General features: G+C 39.0%; 1 protein-coding gene across 13 annotated transcripts in view; it reads right to left on the bottom strand.

Annotated features, from left to right (window-relative positions):
- ENTREP2 (endosomal transmembrane epsin interactor 2) overlaps positions 1-19100 on the bottom strand; it is a 95912-nt gene that overhangs the window by 9272 nt on the left and 67540 nt on the right. For 6 of the 13 annotated variants that reach the window (XM_086849118.1, XM_086849119.1, XM_086849123.1 and 3 more), the window contains 6 exons: positions 11802-11962; positions 11087-11222; positions 6706-6781; positions 5176-5760; positions 1176-1250; positions 174-502 (listed from right to left, as the gene is read on the bottom strand). In XM_086849118.1, the coding sequence (XP_086705244.1) occupies positions 174-502; positions 1176-1250; positions 5176-5760; positions 6706-6781; positions 11087-11222; positions 11802-11962 (1362 nt within the window). Of the gene's footprint in view, positions 1-173; positions 503-1175; positions 1251-5175; positions 5761-6705; positions 6782-11086; positions 11223-11801; positions 11963-14557; positions 14621-19100 lie in introns of all 13 variants that reach the window. The other 7 variants (XM_086849116.1, XM_086849115.1, XM_086849121.1 and 4 more) reach the window with 4 other exon arrangements.

Here is a 19100-nt window from a genome sequence, read left to right as displayed (position 1 = left end):
CTGCAGTGTAAAATGTATTGCTGCCCAATAAATACAAGTTATTTCTTACTAACACCATGTTACCATAAAAGACCTTCTGTAGGATTTGTCTGAAGAACTTAAACTGTAAAAACACTTAAATAAGGTATTTGTCTATGGAAATTGGACACATCTTTAGAACATCAGTGGCCTACCTGGTCTATGATATTGGCACTGAAGATGGCTTCTTCCATGTGTCTCTCATCAGATTTAATGACTGAACGTATGCTGTTCACTACGTGACGCACTTCTGGAGGGAGATTACAGTTTGAATGTTCCAAAAATTTTGCCACTAGAATTTTTGTGTCTTTATAGGCCTTAAGGTCCACTAAGGAGTGTGGCCGCTCTTTTGAGACTGTGTGAAAAGCCTTTGGCTTTAGGTGCAGATCAATTTTCCTTGTATCCCTCTGTTTTCCAGTTGGTAGGAAACTGCTCAAAGAATGCTGGCAAGCAGAGGCAGCCATATGACAACCAGAGACAGGAACTAAAAAAGGGGGGGAAGAATATCTTTAAAGTAATAGTTTAAAAAAAGAAAAAGAGAAAAGAAAAAAAAAGGCAAAACAAAAATTGTCACAAACTTTTTACTCTGTCATAAAGTGTCTGTTTTGTTCAAAAAGTAGCAAAAACGTGCAGTCAGGGAAACACTACAAAATGGGTCATTTTAACCAGGGTCAGGATTAGACCTTCCCATGGCCAAGGACTGCCTTGAGACTGAGTGGGTGGGTAATTAAAGTACTTCACAAACCAGACATTTTTGTTACCTCCACCTTCAAGGACTTCAGCTGACATTAACAATAAGGAAACCCACCAGCTACTCTGTGTTACCTGTAACTCTTGAAGTTTTAGGGCCAGCCCTTTGCCCCAACTTTAAGACTAAAGTTCTGCCTATTTCTAGGCCTTGGAAACTATACACAAGAGAAATTAGTGAGAAACACAGAGAAAGACACAAAAATGCTGATCTAAACCAGAGGACCTAATTCACAGCGTATCTTTTCATTCAAGGCAGGTTCCATCAGCATTGTACACCATACATGTGTGCTGTCAGCTGACTTTTCTGACCCAGATTTTTCAAAGTTCTTTTTTCTCTCAAAAGCTTTTCATTATTTTTAAAAGAAAATAAAGAAACCCATTTTCTGCTTTAGAAAACCAATTCTCACCTGTTTCTCCTGTAGCTGGAGATAATCCTGCATCATGGCACTGCCTGCACACAGGAGTCCAGGCACAATTATCACCTTTAACCAAAGGCAGACAGAAAGAGCATAGTCAACCCCTGCTGTCCTCTGCCCAAAGCAAGGTAAAATACACTGGAACCTTTTATTATCTCCTTTACAGAATGAAACTACTCAGAAGAAATATTGCTTTCAAGATGTTCATTCATAAAGAGAAGCTACTACACCCAGAAATGCCCTATGAGTTGTTACACAGATACAAATAGAAAGATAGAGCTCATGTTTTATGGTTTCCTTTGTAATCCTAAATATTTCAAGCCTAAGTGCTGAAACTATAAAGCTCCCTATAGAGGCAGACCTCAGAACTCTTCCGTATTTCCTGGGTGGACAGAGTTTATATTGGAAAATGGGAAAACCAAGAAAGATTAATCCCTCTTATTTCTACAAAACCAACATTTTATTCAATATTTCTCATCCTTTTTAAAAATATATTATTATTTTCAGTAAAAATGTAATTTGTAAATTTAAATTTAAGCAGTACACTGTTTAAATTAATGGGTAAGTGATGAGCCAATCAATAACAAGTGGTTATGAAGAATCTACAGACAGCTTTGGATGCCACCTAATGAGTTTCTGGGATTCCAGCATGAGGATCAATGATCACACTGTACACTAACTACCACTGCAGTCTTTTTCATTTGTGACAAGATGGAATAAACTCTCACATTCAGCTGTTTATCTGTTTCCAAGATTGAAAATGGTTTTGAACTTCTAGGTAGCTTAGGAGATGTTTTCCTCCATGTCTCCAGAGCCAGTTTCTAATGAAAAGCTGGCATAATCCTCTCTGGTAGAGTGAATAATTAAATGAAGGAAACAAATGTAAAATGCTACAAACATAGAAAATCTGTAAGAAATTAAGAGAGACAGCTTCTATTCTGTCTTTAATTTGTTCTATTATGCTTAAGTCCTGCAGCACATGAATCATGGCACGGTTATTAAGAGAAGACACTTCAGAGGTTCTGTTTTCCCATCCATTTCTAAACTGTTTAACACACTTGCAGCAAGTCAAAACTACACCACTGGCCATGACCCTAAATTATCTGGAACACAAACACCACAATAATTACTCAGGCACTTAACTGATACAGCCACATAGTCTATTATAGATGATTATAAATGAAGTTTATTGTAATAAACATCTGTGCTAGGAGTTGATTTTGTCCACCTTTGCCATGATAAGCTTTACAGGGACAAGGCAGAAAAAATGTGCAAATTATTAACTTCTAAGTAATTTTTTTTAGGAGGGAACTATGTCTGACAGTGGTATGTGAACCCACCATTTTTATGTTGTTCAGGAAGTATACAGTGAGTATAAAGGCACCTATCAAAACAAACCTTCATTTATAATTTGTCCAGTAGGAATGACAGGCATTTCAAAACAAACAAGTTCACCTTCATTAAAGGTTTAATGGGAGAATTATTTGACTGTACCATATAGACCCTATCAGGTCAAGATGTACTTGAAGTAAATGAATTGTGTTTCATTGTCCTAAAGGACTGGTAATTCATTAGATCTCATTGCTGTTGTGTCACTGTCCTGTTGCACATATGCACCATCCCCATGTCAAATAATTTATGTTCCAAACTATGGGCAGTGCATATGCACAGTAACATTCAAAACCCATTTCACAAAAAATCTACACAGTAAATGTCAAAGTTGTGCTTCTAAACCTCTTCACATTGGCTTGTGCAGGGAGGTGAAGGAGAAGATAAATTAGGATTTTTTTCCTATAGTAGAAACACAGTGTCTTAAGAAAAACCCAAGCCCCAGCTGCAATATGACCACTGTATTTTCCCTTTTGTGAACATGGCTAAAGCTCCTCCAGCCCCAGTTCTCCAGAATCCACAGTTATTAGTATTAACAATGTGTAGTTACAGCTCTGTTTTGCATAAAGTCAAGTCCACTTGACCAGTTCTGTTACTCCAGGAAAATTTTTAAAAGTAGGTGAATTTTTAAAAGTAGGTGAAAGCACTTTTACTTGCGTGTTGGTTGAGGGAGCTCAGTTGGTTCCCTTTATCTTTGCCTATTATTAAATTCCATGGGTATATTTGAAAATTCTGCAGTGAATATCAACAGTCAGTCATGAAAAATCCAGATCAAACGCCTTTTTAAACTCACAAAGACTGTAAAGAGCTTCAGCTGTTTGTCACAGCTTAGGAAAAATACACTTCAGGGCTGCTACAAACACCAGAATGTGTTAGTAGAATTGGGCTTCTTCTAACCTATGTATGATTTCCAAATCAGGTTCAATAAAAAGTAGAGGAAGGGGATGCAATGTAAACCTTCACAGAGTAAAATTTTGCAAACTAGTTTGCCAAACATATGCACGTTAGGCTTAACTAGAGACTCAACTCAATCCTTCCCTTAAGGATTTCATTGGGAAGCGTCTCCTGTAGGCAGCAAAACATGGCAAAGTAGGTCAGCACCCAGCCCCTCTGAGTCACTGCTCTTGCTCTCCTCCCCTGTGTCAGTATCTCTAGAACCTTCTCTGCCTCTTTACTCCAGTCTTTGCTCAGCCCAGTTTCACCTCAGAAACGTCCAGCTCGTGTCCCTCCATGCCACTTTTCCAGAAGAGATGATGAATGTATTTAGGACACGTTAAGAAAGAAGGCAAAGCATCTGTTCCACCAGGTGTCCAGAGCCATCTGGAACACGTGGGTATGGCTGCCCACGGCAAATGCTGCTCAAAGAGCATATGGAGCATGGTTCTGGAAAGTTGCACAGCATGATCCAGAAGAGAAAGGGTTGTTCTTCTTGACTTTCACACAGTAGAAAGGATTCAAAAAGTCCTACTTACTGTCTGCATGGCAGCTTCATAGCATGTATGTCCTAGCAGAGTAAATGTCACAAAATAAATGCAGACTTCCAGATTAAAGATTCACTTTTCCTGGCCCAGATGCAGAGGCTATACTTCCAAATGTAAAAGATTCAATTTTTGAGCTAAGAATGAAGTCTCTGAAATTTATAAAGATGCAAGAAATGCAATAGAACCAAAACATCATCCTAAATGAAAAGAGTCATTTCAATATTTTGTCTCCTTTTGCTCTGAACTAGTCACGTAATTCTTCTTTTAGATCCCTTAGAAAGCCTGGTGAACAGCTCTTGCAACATCACAACCCATGACATCTTAAAAAACTTTTAATCTTTAGTTCCAAGCCACTTCTCTGGGTTACCCTTGTGAATCTCTCTGAACAGCTTAGATCCCTTTCAAATGATTTAGACTGTCCTGCATTCCTGCTATTATTCTCTACTAAATGAACCCTTTATTTTTCACTAACAAGGAGATTTTTTATGAATATACACTGTTCAGCTAACATCTCCTCTTCTCTTCCCTACTTTTCCAAAAGGAGATTCATAGCAAAAGACACTTATCCACGACAGCCAAAAGCTTTCCTTTATCATCTTGTCATGTGCCTTGTGTTCATTTCTCTGTGCTACAAAACTTCGCACTGTACACCCCGAGTTGCCACTAGTGATAGTGACTGCCTCTGACATGCCCCAGTACTGCCAGTGTCAGTGTCACCTTGAGGAAACACATCCTGCTGTACAGGAAACGTGACAGCTCCAGTAATAGTTTCCTAAATAAACCCCATTTCCTAAATAAACCCAGTGCCATTGCACTTCTTAGTTTAGCCTCTCAGCAGAACAGTAATAAAGAGGTAAAAACAGCTATTCAACACATGCTTTTCTGAGCAGTACAGAAGAATGGTGAAATTTAGAAAAGCCCAAATTAATTTCACTCTGTCAATTATTCCATTTCCATTTTTAAAAACTTTCAAATTTAGAAAATATGCATGGAGCTAAAGCCTTCCCACCTGAGACATCTCTCTTTGGAACACTTCATGTAACTTCCAGAAGCACCAATTGCTGCACAAATCAATATTAGTAATTTGCTCCACGTTTGCTGCCCTGTGGTCCCACACCTACCTTCAGAGGAACAGGACACAGGGGCACTGCTGGATCGGACGATGTTTGAGGCTGGCTGTTCTGTACCGTGCTGCTGCAGGACAGCAGCCTCGTGGCCACTTGCACATGGTGAAGCATTTGCAGGCCCAAAACAGGGAGAGGTTTGGGAAGGGGCGGGAGGCTGGCTAAAGTCCACACAGCAGGTTTTCTTTTGCTTCAAAGGCGGCGTGGCACTGCTCTCTTGAGCAGAACTCTGCAGTTCTCTTTCTGAGGGGCTGTAATTCCCTGAGGAACGGTCCAAGGACCTGCCATGGGCACAGTTCTTTTCCTGTCCTTGAGACCTGTCTGTAGAGGCTCGGCTGTGGGAACTGTCACCCTCATCAGGGAAGCCCTCTGAGCGAGTTCTGTGAAACCTGCAGTGAGTGTGGCAATCCAGGGCACTGCTGCTCTGGTCTGCAGCCCCCTTGGGGGTTATGCAGTAGGGAGAAAGGTCTGCAGAGTGGAGAGATCCTTGAACTTCCAGCGAGCAGAGATCTTCAGAGGAGTAGCTACGGTCTGGGATATCAACAGCCTCAGAGACCATCAAAGAGGTGCTCTCAACAGAAACTGCAATACAAGAGATTCAGAGAAAAATAAAAACTTCTTGCCTGCCCTCACAATCTTCTCCCTCCTCATGCTCTGTAGACTGATTTAAATTTAGCAATCTGCAAGTCCTTTTTTCAATAAGAATTCAAAAGCTCTCAGATGAAGAATGCCAAAGCAAAAAACACTGAAGTAATTTACTTCTTTCTAGTGTCCTTCAGCAAAAACATTTTTGTGCTGTCCTTGATACTGACTTTTCAACTTGAAATAAACAGGCTCCACACTGCTACTCATCTACTTGCATCCTAACATCTGTGCTTCAGGCAGCAAGCTTCCTATTCAGGCTCCTGGAAGCCATGGAACAAACTAATCTTTGGAGAAGGATTGTGGGGTTCAGGAAGCCACCCATGGTTGCTGACAATGAGACACAAGCTGCAAGGAATGTGCAGGACTCTCAGAAGAGAAACAAAAGTCACCAGATCCACCTTGAAGGGCTTAATGAGAGCTTGCTTTGTCTAGCAAAATTCTCTTCTGCATTTCCAGCCCCAACCTCTGACTGTGAAAACTCCTTTGGGAAGGAGGGGCAGGGGTGGGGAGGGGAGAGGAGGGGAGAGGAGAGAGGAGAGGAGAGAGAGGGGAGAGAGAGGGGAGAGAGAGGGGAGAGAGAGGGGAGAGAGAGGGGAGAGAGAGGGGAGAGAGAGGGGAGAGAGAGGGGAGAGAGAGGGGAGAGAGAGGAGAGAGAGGAGAGAGAGGAGAGAGAAAAGAGAGAAAAGAGAGAAAAGAGAGAAAAGAGAGAAAAGAGAGAAAAGAGAGAAAAGAGAGAAAAGAGAGAAAAGAGAGAAAAGAGAGAAAAGAGAGAAAAGAGAGAAAAGAGAGAAAAGAGAGAAAAGAGAGAAAAGAGAGAAAAGAGAAGGTCTGCTCAAAACTCCCACTCCATCTTTAAGGAGACAAATGCAAAGCCACGATCACCTTGTGTGCTGAAGTCTGGAGTCGTGTTCCTCTCCCCCAGACTTGATTCAGACACTTGCTGAGCAGCACCAGTGACCTAAACAAACATTTGGAATGAAAGAGCTCATTAACCTGCAACTTACCACACAAAGCATAGTGCTCAGGATCTGAAGGACACACCTGACAATGCCGAGTCACTTTCATATGAGCAGCTATCTTGAAAGCTTTTTAAAGTACTTTACATCTTTGTGTCAGGAGCAAATGCTGGGCAAAGGCACATGCTTAATGCAACTTTTCATTTTTCCAGAATCTACAAAATTCATCTTGAATTCACAAACACTTGGGGCTGCAGGCTCACACTACTAAATTTAATGTCTGCAATGCTTAACACCAATGGGTTCAGTAAAAGCAATCTCTCTTTCTAGTCTGCATTTCTCATACTATGCTTGGTTTTGTGTTCACCACACCATATCACCCTAAAATAGGATAGGGAAAACCAGAGACCACAAAAACAAGCACAAGAGCAGTATTTTCCTTTAGCTATTTGTGAGGATGTTAACTCTTAATGTGTTCTGAAGCCCTATAACATCGTTTCCATCCAGGCGCTCTCCAGCCCGTTGGAGATTGCTGAATGGAGATAGTGTTATCACTCACCTTTTTTCTGAAAGGTAGGTCTAAGGGGGTAGCTTCCCTTCACTTTTGAGAATCATGTGAACAAAATATAGAATCATTCCTGCTGGAAAGACTGGATCCATAAATACCTGAAATTCAGGAAATTTTCTTTCTACTGATTTGAACAGACTTTGGATTGGGCTTTGTTGCCAGTATCAATAGACTTTTAGCAGGTTTTTTGGGAATGTGATTATAAAAAAAAATATTCCAATAAATACCTGGTAACAACAAATGAGAAAAAATACAAAAAAAGGTTCAAAAGGAATGAGATTGGTACCATCCTGAGCAGAAAGCATCTTATGTGCTTCTGTCTGTAGGGCCACCATTAACTAGTAGAGCTTATTATGGTTGGTGACAGCCTAGAAATCAGCATCAGTCACCTCTGTGCAAACCTTTTTGTCAAGCGCTTTATCTGTGTCTGGCCTTCTAAAACATTAGATGTGACACAATTAGTCTGAAGCTATTAGGGAAAGAGCTTCCATTTCACATGCCAGCGTAGATTAAAGTACACATATTTGTACATAACTTACTGTGCTCACTGTTTTTTTTTCTATCTGTCTGTCTGTCTCTTAGTATGAGCAAGTGACCAGGAAACTTCTTTTGGTACAAATTTAGTTTTTAAAAATTATTTTAAAGGTTAGCAAATACATCTCCAAACAAAGAACAGTACCAGAAATACTTCAACTCAGCGAGAGATGGATAAAGGACTGGGAAGCAAAAGTGAAATCACTCATATTTTTAAACAATTCCCTTGGAAATTTCTGATTCTTTCTTTATTGTAGCAGAGTATCACATATGTGGTAAAAAGTAAAATGTGGTGTCACTTGAAGTCACAGATTGTTCCTGGGATCTAACTGTGGAAATTCTGGAATCTAATTAGAAAAGTAAGAAATGTTCACAAATGGTCTTTGTTGTTGTAGAAAATTCAGACTGATCACCTTTTGGAAGAAATAGGGTAATGTTTTAAGGGTGTTTGTTTCTTTTTTAAAATCTAGGGATTTTAGGGGCTTTCATAAATTCTTAATCTATGTGCTTTCATAATCACTGACTTAATTTCTTAATCACTGACTGGAAAATGTCTGCTGGAAAATTGTGCTGAGACATTTATCGACACTCTACATTGTCTGAATAATTGCATTTTATATACATTTGGAATTGATTAACCTTCTTGCTTGGGGAAAGGAGAACCAGGGTTTTAATTGTAGGAAATAATGCTGACAATTTTGAAGCCAGGTCAGAGTTTTGGTTCACCCAGGGACAGAATGTGGTTTCATGCAGGTTCCTGCACAGCCAAGGGTAACAAAACCTTATTGAATTCCACATCCTCAGACAGTCACTAAGCCATCAATAGAAAAAAGGAAGAAAACCTGTGCTTTTAACAAGTCCACACAGCCTAAAGGTTAGAAAACCTTACAAAACACCATCATTGATTTAGTTCACACAGAATCCTGATCTGTCTGTCTGTTCTTATCTCTTCTATATCCCAGTCAATACTTTGCACAAATACAGTGTGAAAACAACTTTTTTTTATAGTCATGAAATGGGAATTCCTAATCAGTACAGATGACAATAGCAATTTCTACATGGATGCAACCACTTAAAAATTAGCACTGACATTTGTTGCCCATAAAATGCATGAAAAATCCAGTCTAATTTGGTACAATTTAATAAAATTCTAAGGACCTCAATCCATTTAAAAACAAATAAAACCTATTGCTTGATGCACAGTAAAAGGTTTTATAATTATGACATTATTACATAATGGTTCCCAGAAGCACTTTTGTAGCTAAATCCCTGCCATGATTTCCATTGCCAAGCCTGCCTTTGAGGGATTTATAAATCTCATTATTTCAGTTCCTACTGTACTGTGCTCTATGGGAGCATTTCCAACATGTAAGAGCTCAGGTCTTCATTTTGTTCTTCTTGTAGACCCAAAATTGTCTTAGACTTTGGCTCCATCCTCCATTTACAGTTCAGCTGGGACACTAATTGCAAAAAATGCATAAAAGCTTTTGTTGTCAAGAAAAATCTGTGGGTACAGTGTCACTGTAGGCTTTGGTTATCCCTGCCAGTGAGCTCCAGTGCTGAGACACAGAGCCTGGCACAAGCTCTCTGAACAGCAACTACCAGGTTCATATAAACTCCTGGTAAGAAAGAATATAATCATCCCTATTAGAAATAAATCACCACTCATCTTCACTGGGGATTAGAGCAAACACCTCTGGAGCTCAAGTGGCCAGAGGTGAACAGGCAAGGTGCTGAATCTGACCCCAGATGCCAAAAATTAACAGTAAATGCATCTACTTATTAAAGCCAAGCCCTTCCTGCAAGAGTATGACTGCAGCTTTAAGTCACATCTTGTTAAATTATATTTTTGTTACATGCTGGTGCTATTGTGCTGCTGCATGATGCTCACACCAAGAGTAGTACCAGTTACAAGAGTGCTCAAAATGATTTTGTGCTTTACTAAAAACAGACACTTTACTAATCCTTACTTAGTACCAACATGAATTCTTATCAAAGATAGGAGCCTTCTCTTTCCCCCCAAACCATGCATGATTCATATTTTATCCATGTTTTTTATCACTGAAAAATATTGGCTTCTCCAAGGCTTGCAGGTTCATTTGAGTTACTGCCAAAGAAAAAGGATGGAATTTGGATAAAGAAATATTCTAGAAGGAGCTGGTCTTGAAAACTCCAATTTTGCTACTCAGCAAGGAACTTCACTCACAAGCAGTTTATACAGACTCATTTTATTATAGCCAAACAAATCAAAAGTAATGCCATGTTTGGCCTGTTGTGCTGGGTGGAGGGTATAGTACAAGGCAGGGATCTGAAGATCTGTCAGAAGATGCTTTATCAGCCACAGAAGCTGCAAAGTTAGGCATATATTGGAGAGATTTAATTGTATTTTTGTTGGAGGTTTTGCATTTCAACATTGTTTTTTTCTCAGACATTTGTCTTATTAACTATCTTAATAATTTTCTTGTGTATAATAGTAAAAATTAGTATAATTTCTTTTTCCTGGTTTTCCCCAAGGGGAAAAAAAGTCACTAGGAAATATTTCAATGTATTTTGGGGAAAGGCAAAGTAGTCACCTCTGTAACGTGGGTGCAATTTGGCAAGTATTTCTGAACACAAGTATTTCTTCAGTGTGCTATTAGCAACTGATAAAGAATACCTAGAATGTTTGACTTCTGGAGTTTTTACTGAAGCCTGAAAGAAATGAGAACTTCTAAAAGCAATTGTTGGTATTTTCCCTTTGTGACAGCTGATTCAATTACCACAAATCCCTTCAAGCAAATGCTTGAATCAGCTCTGGCTGTACATGCAGATACATTATAATTCCAGTTTCAGCTCAGTCAATACTGTACAGTACAGAATAAAGCAAAAAGTGTAACAAATATTTGTCTCAAGTACACTGGTCCTGTCTGTAAGGTCAGGGTAAAGGTGTTCTGTACTCTCAGAAATAGCACTTTCTTACCACATAACAGCAGAAGCTGATTACTAAAAACTGTAACAATCAGAAGGTTAAGCAATAGAGAACTACTCACTGCTATTACATAGGAAGTAAAATTTGTTAGCTAAACCTTTATAAAGAAAATGGTCTGGAAAATGTTTTTAAAGAATGTAAGTATTTTCTAATGGTTTTCTTTAAAGTTTATCTAGAATTGTTTTGCACCATGAAAATTTGAAGATCACACAAAGAATTTCCTTTGGTTTTCCTCACCTGACTGGCAGGCATCTCTCCAATCACTGCCTCATAAGGAGGGGGCAGCTCACTTGGATACAGCATTCCTGGGCTATTGATGGTTACTTCATATAAAGCACCAAATGGGGAATGAGGGAAGTCCAGATGGAGACTTCTACATAAAAACATAAAGAAGCAAACAATTAAGAAATGGCATTGGATTTACTACCTACACCACAGTGATGTAAAGACTTCTCTGAATTCAAAGACAATACACTACAAAGAATTACATTCAAGAAATGTATTACACATCCAAAATTAAGCCCTTGTTCACAGGGTAGCATCAACAACTTTTTATCTAGGATTCCAGCTATCTTTACCAGCCTGTTTTGCCATTACTAATTTCCTTTCCAAATTAATACACGTTAATTGTAAATATTTCCTTAAAAAATTAAATCTCATACTCAGCTTCAATTATTTAATGTTAATAACTGCGAAAGGATCACTTACAAAGAGATCTTTGCTCAAAGCTCAGACATTGTTATCTTTGTCTTAGCTAAGTTTTATCATTTCTATATTGCAGCAGTGCTTTAACACAAATATTTCCAGATGTAGCCTAACAAGTTTGTAATCTCTCTGGAAAAGAGGAACCTAATGTAAGTGAGGAACATTTGGCTTCATCTTCTTTGAAAGATATCCTTAGTCCACAGCTCAGAACCAAGTGCTGACTGCAAGAACAGGAAAGGAGAGTCACCTCTGTGCCTCCCCCACGGGCGTACAGGTGTATTCCGGTGGGTAGTAGGGAGGGGGGGGGATTGGTGGGATGAACTCATCAAAATCCAAGGTTTGGTGCAGGACAGTTCCATGTGGAGTCATGCAGTCAGGATTCGCAGAATGTGGCCTCTGTGGCAGAAACTGAAAATGAACAGGTAAAGTTCCTTCAGATGGTAAAAAAACATCATCACCAATATCAAAAATTTTAATAAAAGATCAATATTAGCAACTCTGACCAATACCAAATTAATTAATACCCAAGCTGAAATGAAAAAGGCACTACTGGGAGTGTAAAAATACTTGTGACCAGTGAGGAAGGTGAGTCAGATTGCCAAAATACAACACAAAGTTTTACTAAAGACAGAGAGGCCATGGACCTCCAAGTCAGTCACTCTCAGGTTGCAGGACAGATATTTACAATTGAATGGCTTTTCAAGGAATATTTCTACATTGTATATTGTTTTATTGTTGTCCCACATAATCAGTTCTATTTTAGTAACTGATGAAACATAGATATAACTACTAAAATAAGTGTTTGCACATTTTTGTTTCCAATCTGAGCTGCCTTGCACTTACAGAGAAAAAAAAATCCCCAATGCCAACCCCCAAAATGCCACTACATAAACATCATGCTTTGAATAAAACAACTCGAAATATCCCACCCATTTTTCACTTCCAATGATGGGGCCATTTATAACTATTCGTTATTATTATTGTAAAATGAAATATTCTTAATAGCTGTTTGTGGTTTGGTGATACGGACACTGTACACTTAAATGTGGTATAAAGGTTATAAGTACTGGCATGATAATAAGAAAAACATTTATTCCATATACACATCTCAAAACCCAAAAGAAAATAACTACACTGCACAAAGAAAGCCAATAATACTGAGAACCACATCAACATTTACGACAGGAACCTCCTCAGCTTTGAGTGGAGCAGGAATTTAAAGAAGCCATTCCAACACCACTGATATCAGGAACACTCACAAGTGTTCTGGGAAAGGCCTGAACTAATTCAAGATCAAATATGGACCATCCTCAAATCCCACAACCCACACCTGGCTCTATTTGGTCCCCATGGTTCAAAGTGGACTAAAAGACAATCCGAAATCACAGAATTTTTTCTTCTCCAGGCACACTTGTGCTGTCATATCACTTTTCTTGGATCAGTAGATGACTTGATCTTTAGCTCCTGCCTCCTAAAACAAGCCAGCTGAGAAATTTTGCTGAAGGCACATTTCTTTTTTAGACTGGAACAAGACAACATATGTTTTTGTACTGTTGGCTCATTACATTATTGTTTGTTTAAATCCATGATAAAGATTTGGGAAGCAGTAAAATTAGTTTATGCTTAGAAGATCCAACAAATAGAAAGCAAAAACCTTCATTTTTAATATCACAGTTCTATATTTATCACTTTTTGAAATTTAACTTGGTGTAGTTCTGCTGAACTGTGATAATTTACATTATCACAGAAATGATACTGGTCATCTGTGTTTTAAAGCTTGAGTTACTTCTTAGTTTTAATAAACTCACCCTATGTTTGTTGTTTCAAAGGTCAGAGCTGTAATACTACAGCACAGCAGAGGGTCAGGAGGGCCAATAACAGGTTGTGAAAATGAAGTATTAGCTGCTCACTGATCGGCTCCCCAGAGATATTTCCATGTGCAACTATTAATAAAGAACCTCCTCTGCAGGATGTGTTATTTCCTTACATCCAACAGCCAACCAAGGACTTTCAGCCATTGTGCTCTACTCACGTTACAGCATAGAAACAGACATGGCATCAGCTCCATTTACTCTTCGTTATGTGGAATGTCTGATGCTCTTTATCCTCCACATGAGGTGGGATGCTGTTATCCCAGGTACTATCAGACATTTCTCTACTTGACTTACAGAAAAAAAACCAACTTTCTTCCTGTCATTTGGTCTAAACTCATCTGATCTTTCAACAGCCATTTCCCAAAGTATAACATTACATTAATATCAACCATTAAACTCCAAACTTCTGCCCTAAGCAACCATAAGCAGTCATCGGTCTGTAACCATCTCAAACACGTGGAAGAATCTTTCAGGAAAAAAGGAAGCAAGAAAAACCTCAACATGATTATCTAAAACCTGTAAACATTTCTCATAATGAAAACAAATATCTGAATACTCTGGGTCACATTTTGTACACTATTTGACTCCACCAATCTCAAGGCTACCCTCGTTTTCCTTAAAGAGTTGATAATTTGGGTCATTTTTACAGTTTGGAAAGAGAGCAATTTTAATTTACAACTTCCTTGACCTTCTCCCAGACTGTTTCCATACTGCCATGGACCCCGAGCTTTGGTTTGCACCAGAGAACTTGAAGCTCCATTCCCTCAGTCCTGGAGTTCCCTGGAGCTGGATCCATGAGCCTCATGTTGGGAGTGATGCTCTTACCACTGTCAGAACAGGGCAATTAAACACACGGCACTTTCACAGCAGCAGAACCATCAGCACACACTTTGTGGGACATGACAGAAGGGAGAGGTTTCACACAGGGCAGAAGGGGCTGTGGTTTCAGGAGGAAAAGACCTAATGCTTGGATGAAATTCAGTTGAACAGCAGAAATATCTGCATCCCTTTCAAGATCCAAACCATCCAATACAAACCATGGCAACGGACTGTGACCAGCACTTGACAACAAGCAGCAGAATGGACATGAAAATACACGTTTGGGGGGTGTTTATAAACAACAGTTTACCTGTGTGATATCATCCTGCTGGAAGGCACAGAAATTAAAGTGAAAAAGGCTGTAAGAGGGAAACTAGCAGGAAATGAAACCATAGCAAATATACGGGATTACCACAAAGAGCAGATATCCTTGAAAAAACAATTGAAAGCTAGTAAGTGGGAATTAAGTCATATTTTATTCCATATTACATTATCTACTGATCTCTGCTAGCCTGTAAAAGCTTATTCTTCCTACAGGAAAATTTATTTTAAAAATCTTCAAGAGTTAGTCTCAAATAGTGAAGTCTGGCAGGGTTTCAGCAAAGGCTTAATACAAATTTCATAGGTTAAAAAAAGACAGTAATAAAACACAAAAAGCTGAGAAAGCTGAAGAAACACTGACAAATACTTTCACGCAGAAACACCCATTTCTGGCATTAGAAGACAGCTGTTATCAAATAACCAGTCTCAAGATACTGATGGCAAGTGGGACAGGCAACAAGAACTGCCAAGCAGAAAATGGGGGTGGTCTGTTCAGTCACCAGGATAAACAGGATCAAGTTGCACTCAATATCATGTCAAAAACTACAGCTCACACTACAAAACAACTCCCAGCCAGCCTTGGGATTAAACTAATGGCCACTGGAGAAGCAATGGATAGAAATGGTTGCAGACAAAGATGAACAGCACACACCCTAAACACCCAATTGCGTTAAAAGCTTAGCAAAAATTTCTAGCTATCAACAGATACTTCAAACATATTTACTTGAAAGAAAGAGAAGGCCCATGGCTGTGGAAATCCAAAAGACTCAACCATTTCTGTTACCCTTCTGGAGCTCCTGGATACTGGGAGCTGTCAGAAATCTGACAGGCAATGAAATATAGAATTCATATTGGAATTCATGCTCTGCTTTTAGGAAACAGTTGAGCTTGTGTTTGAAGCTTGGCATTAGAACTGTTACACTCACACAGGTGTTTTCTCATCTTTGGCCTTAGTTTAGTGTGTGAAATGTGTCTGATACCAGGTGGGCATTACACAGCCCAGTGCATGTGGTAAAGGGATGTGCAACACAGAGCCCACACTGACCACAGAACTCTGTGTTTTAACTGGACACATCTGACTTGGACAGAGTTGAACAGCCTGATTTAAACAGCCCTCATACTAAAAACTACTTAATTTTTTTATTTTGTCTGCAGTTATGAGGGAATGTTCTCTGTCTGGTTGCAGCAGGGTAAACAAGAAAGCTGAAAAATGCTGTAAACCCACTGCTTGGACCCACATTCAATACAGAAGTTTTCCATGGCAGCAGCAGCAAATTGTTAGGAAGCAGAGAATTAGAAACACAAATGCTAGAAGTACCCCACTTACAGAAGAGGTAAAAGTTTTTGAAAATACAGTTATGCTCAAGGGTCCATTGCCATAGCACTGAGAATTCCACACAGCCAACAATGGGCTGAACACCAGTGACCTCCTCTGCCAGCTCACAAGCTGCAGCCAGACACATCAGCTATCCCTGCCCAGTGAAGAATAGCACATCTCTCAGTGATTAACTTTTTCAGGTGAAATAAAAACCTTTACATAAATATGTGTAAAATTGTAAAACCCATTCTCTTTTCTTCAGCCCAAATTTCCAGCTCTTCTCTGAAAGGTTGTCTGTAAGTTGCTCACTGAAGTGATCAGAAGATATTATTCATGTTCTGAATATTTTGAGTACACTGAGGTAAAAGCTGATGAAGGAGACCCCGTTAAGGAACTGAAGAAACAGCAGGTAAGACCTGTCAATATAATTTCTATTGAAGTAATTCCTTATGTGATACCATGTGGTTCATCCTTCTGCCCAAGGTACGTGAGACTACCAACTCTGCACCAGGATTCCCAGCTCTGGGACCTCCCCACTGAACATCAGCAAAGACATCCTCTGCTCTGTGTATCCTGCAGCTGCTCAGCACCACTGCCCCACGTAAATGCCACTGCTGGGAGCCACTGCTCAGCAATTACAGCTTACCTAAACCACAAGTGACATCTATCAGTGTGTGCCTGGTGCTCTAAGGGAAACTTATCTGGAGTTTTTCCTATATCTGCATGTAATTACCTCTGCCTTCCATATCACGTTTATTAAATATACTGTATAACATCAAAATCAGTTCTTTGGAGACTCCAGAGTTCATTATTCTCATTCCAGTAATTTACAAAAATCTGCTGATTTTTGAGAATGGGAAATAAAAATTTCTAATTGTAAAAGCTCTGTGCAATACACTCAGTTCTATAATTCTGTCTTCAATTAACTGCCCTCATGGGCAAGTTGTTTTCCTTTTCTGAAACACTGGAATCAGTATCTGCTGAAGGGAAATGTAGACTCCAACTGTCTACAAGAACACGACCACGGCTGACTCTTCTAATTTGTCCCTGATCTTAAAGGGAAATTATGAGACAGAAGATATTTTGATAAAGAAAACACATTCAGATTTTTCTGCTCAGTTGTTTCCAGTTGCTATTCCTACACAAGCCATTGGCTCTGTAGCCTCACGTGCATTGCTCTGCGATATCTTTTTCTGAAGTACTGACCATATTTTATTCTTAAATACTAAATATTCTTAGTCTACCAATAAAACATTTGATGAAAAATGGTACATTTTCTAAAAATGTCAAAAGATTTTCTGACCTAAAGTTTGCATTTTATGGTGGGTGTGAGGGGGAGTATTTATGCAACCATATTTACATTTAGGATCTTTCTATAGATGTACGTCACTCCCAATGCATATTTCTAAAGGGACTGTCAGATGGGTTTTACAGTACCTGTAAGTGAGCTTTGTGCCCAAAAAAGGATTATTTAGGTTTTGATGTAATTAGATCAAATAATAAACTATATGTAATAACATAAGATCAATTCTCACCCTGAAGCTTCATCCTGCAGGTTTTTAAAATTACTATTTCACCAGAATGTGGGGGTTAAACAATGCCAGCAAGATGTTACCCTCATACAGAGGTGCTTTCTGCAAGGTGCTTGAGCAGAAATATTAACTACAGCCTATTAAGATAATGACATGCTGAATTATCATTAGGACTGATGAAAACAGTAATTAAATGTTACAGCTTGCATGTGTCATCATTACCTTATTTTCTTTACAAAACAACAGATGGTTTTAGGTATCACACAACATGAACAGCTACTAACAGTGATAGTGATAAAATCAGAACACACTTGATATCAGTGCCACCACTTCTAGGATAAGAACTGTATAAACATATCTGGAGTGGAAGGAGGACTGGAATAGGTGTAATTTATGCTTTAGCTCGGCCACAGTGGGTGCAATATCTTATATTTCTTACTTTAATCCAGGCAGTTACCTCCTGAAGAAAACAGGGTGCATTTTCCCAGTAGCCACTCATCAGACAAGATGCAAACTGAAACTGCCTCAGGGAACAAATGAGGTATCATGGAAGTGACAGTTTGGTTATTAAGAGAGGTTTCTTCACATTACAGAGCCTTGATATGATCTGATTTGATTCACATTTATCTCCTGGAGGGGTGTGGACACAGAAAGAACAATTCTAGGAAGCCCTGTAATGGAGTGCAGCCTTAAACTCTACAGTGAAACACAACAAATGCCTTTTCAGTCTTTAGCTATGGTATCATTTTCTCTTGCAGCTTTAGTACAATTGGTACGGTTTCTTTCTCTGAGCAAATGGATATACTTAACACAGTGAGAAAGGTTAAAGTGAAATGAAAATTTTGGGGTACTTTCTGAAACAGCCAACTCAAATAAGGAACAATCTTGAAAAAATATAAAATAAAATACAAAGCAATAAAACCACTCTTAGGTATTTTGCAATATTTTTTTTCCTTAGAACTTGAAATAAAATAAAAAATCCTCTTCAAATTCACTGGAAAATTTAAACTGTGCTTGCTAGCAGGCAGCTTGTGTTTTTAGGATGTTTTTCCTAAAGGTTGGGATCTTCAGAAGACAGCAATTTCCAGTAAAAGACATCAGTTGGCCTGTATGAATCAAAACACTTGCTCTATGCAAAAGTCATCAACAAATGACAAAATCACAGAATCACTGCTGAAGATTTTCTTGAGGCTGTTGCACCTGCTTTATGTCAGTAAGTAATAAATTGGAATTCTTTGAACTTGCAAAAATTACCATTCCAAGGGACTAATTTCTGAGACAAGAACACTAACAGAACACAGGAATCACAGAACTGATTGCTCTAATGATAACCTAATGACATCCAAGGAGGGTGTTCCCTCCTGCCTCCTCTTGCTACAGGAGAGCCTACAGAGCTCTTGAATACTGCAGAACAGAGAAAAACAATCAGCACAATAATTAAAACATTTCCAGCTATAAGGATTGGATCTCTTGCTGCTGCTGTCAAATTTCCAACATGGTACAGCTAAGAGAAGATGCATGCATCAGTGAAAAGTTAAAGGAAAGAGCATAAATCCAGCATTAGCAAGCAAGAAAAAAGGAAGTTAATCAGATTTCTGGGTGTAGTAGAGCAAAGGGGGACTGCAGGTCATGGGACAATAGGCTGAAAGTAGTGAAAGAAAAAGAAATCCTCAGGTGAGAGT

The sequence above is a fragment of the Cyanistes caeruleus genome, chromosome 13, assembly GCF_971803275.1.
Source record: "Cyanistes caeruleus chromosome 13, bCyaCae1.hap1.1, whole genome shotgun sequence".
Lineage (NCBI taxonomy): Eukaryota > Metazoa > Chordata > Aves > Passeriformes > Paridae > Cyanistes > Cyanistes caeruleus.
The sequence above is the reverse complement of the archived record's forward strand: the minus strand, read 5'-3'. Positions and strand labels throughout refer to the sequence as shown.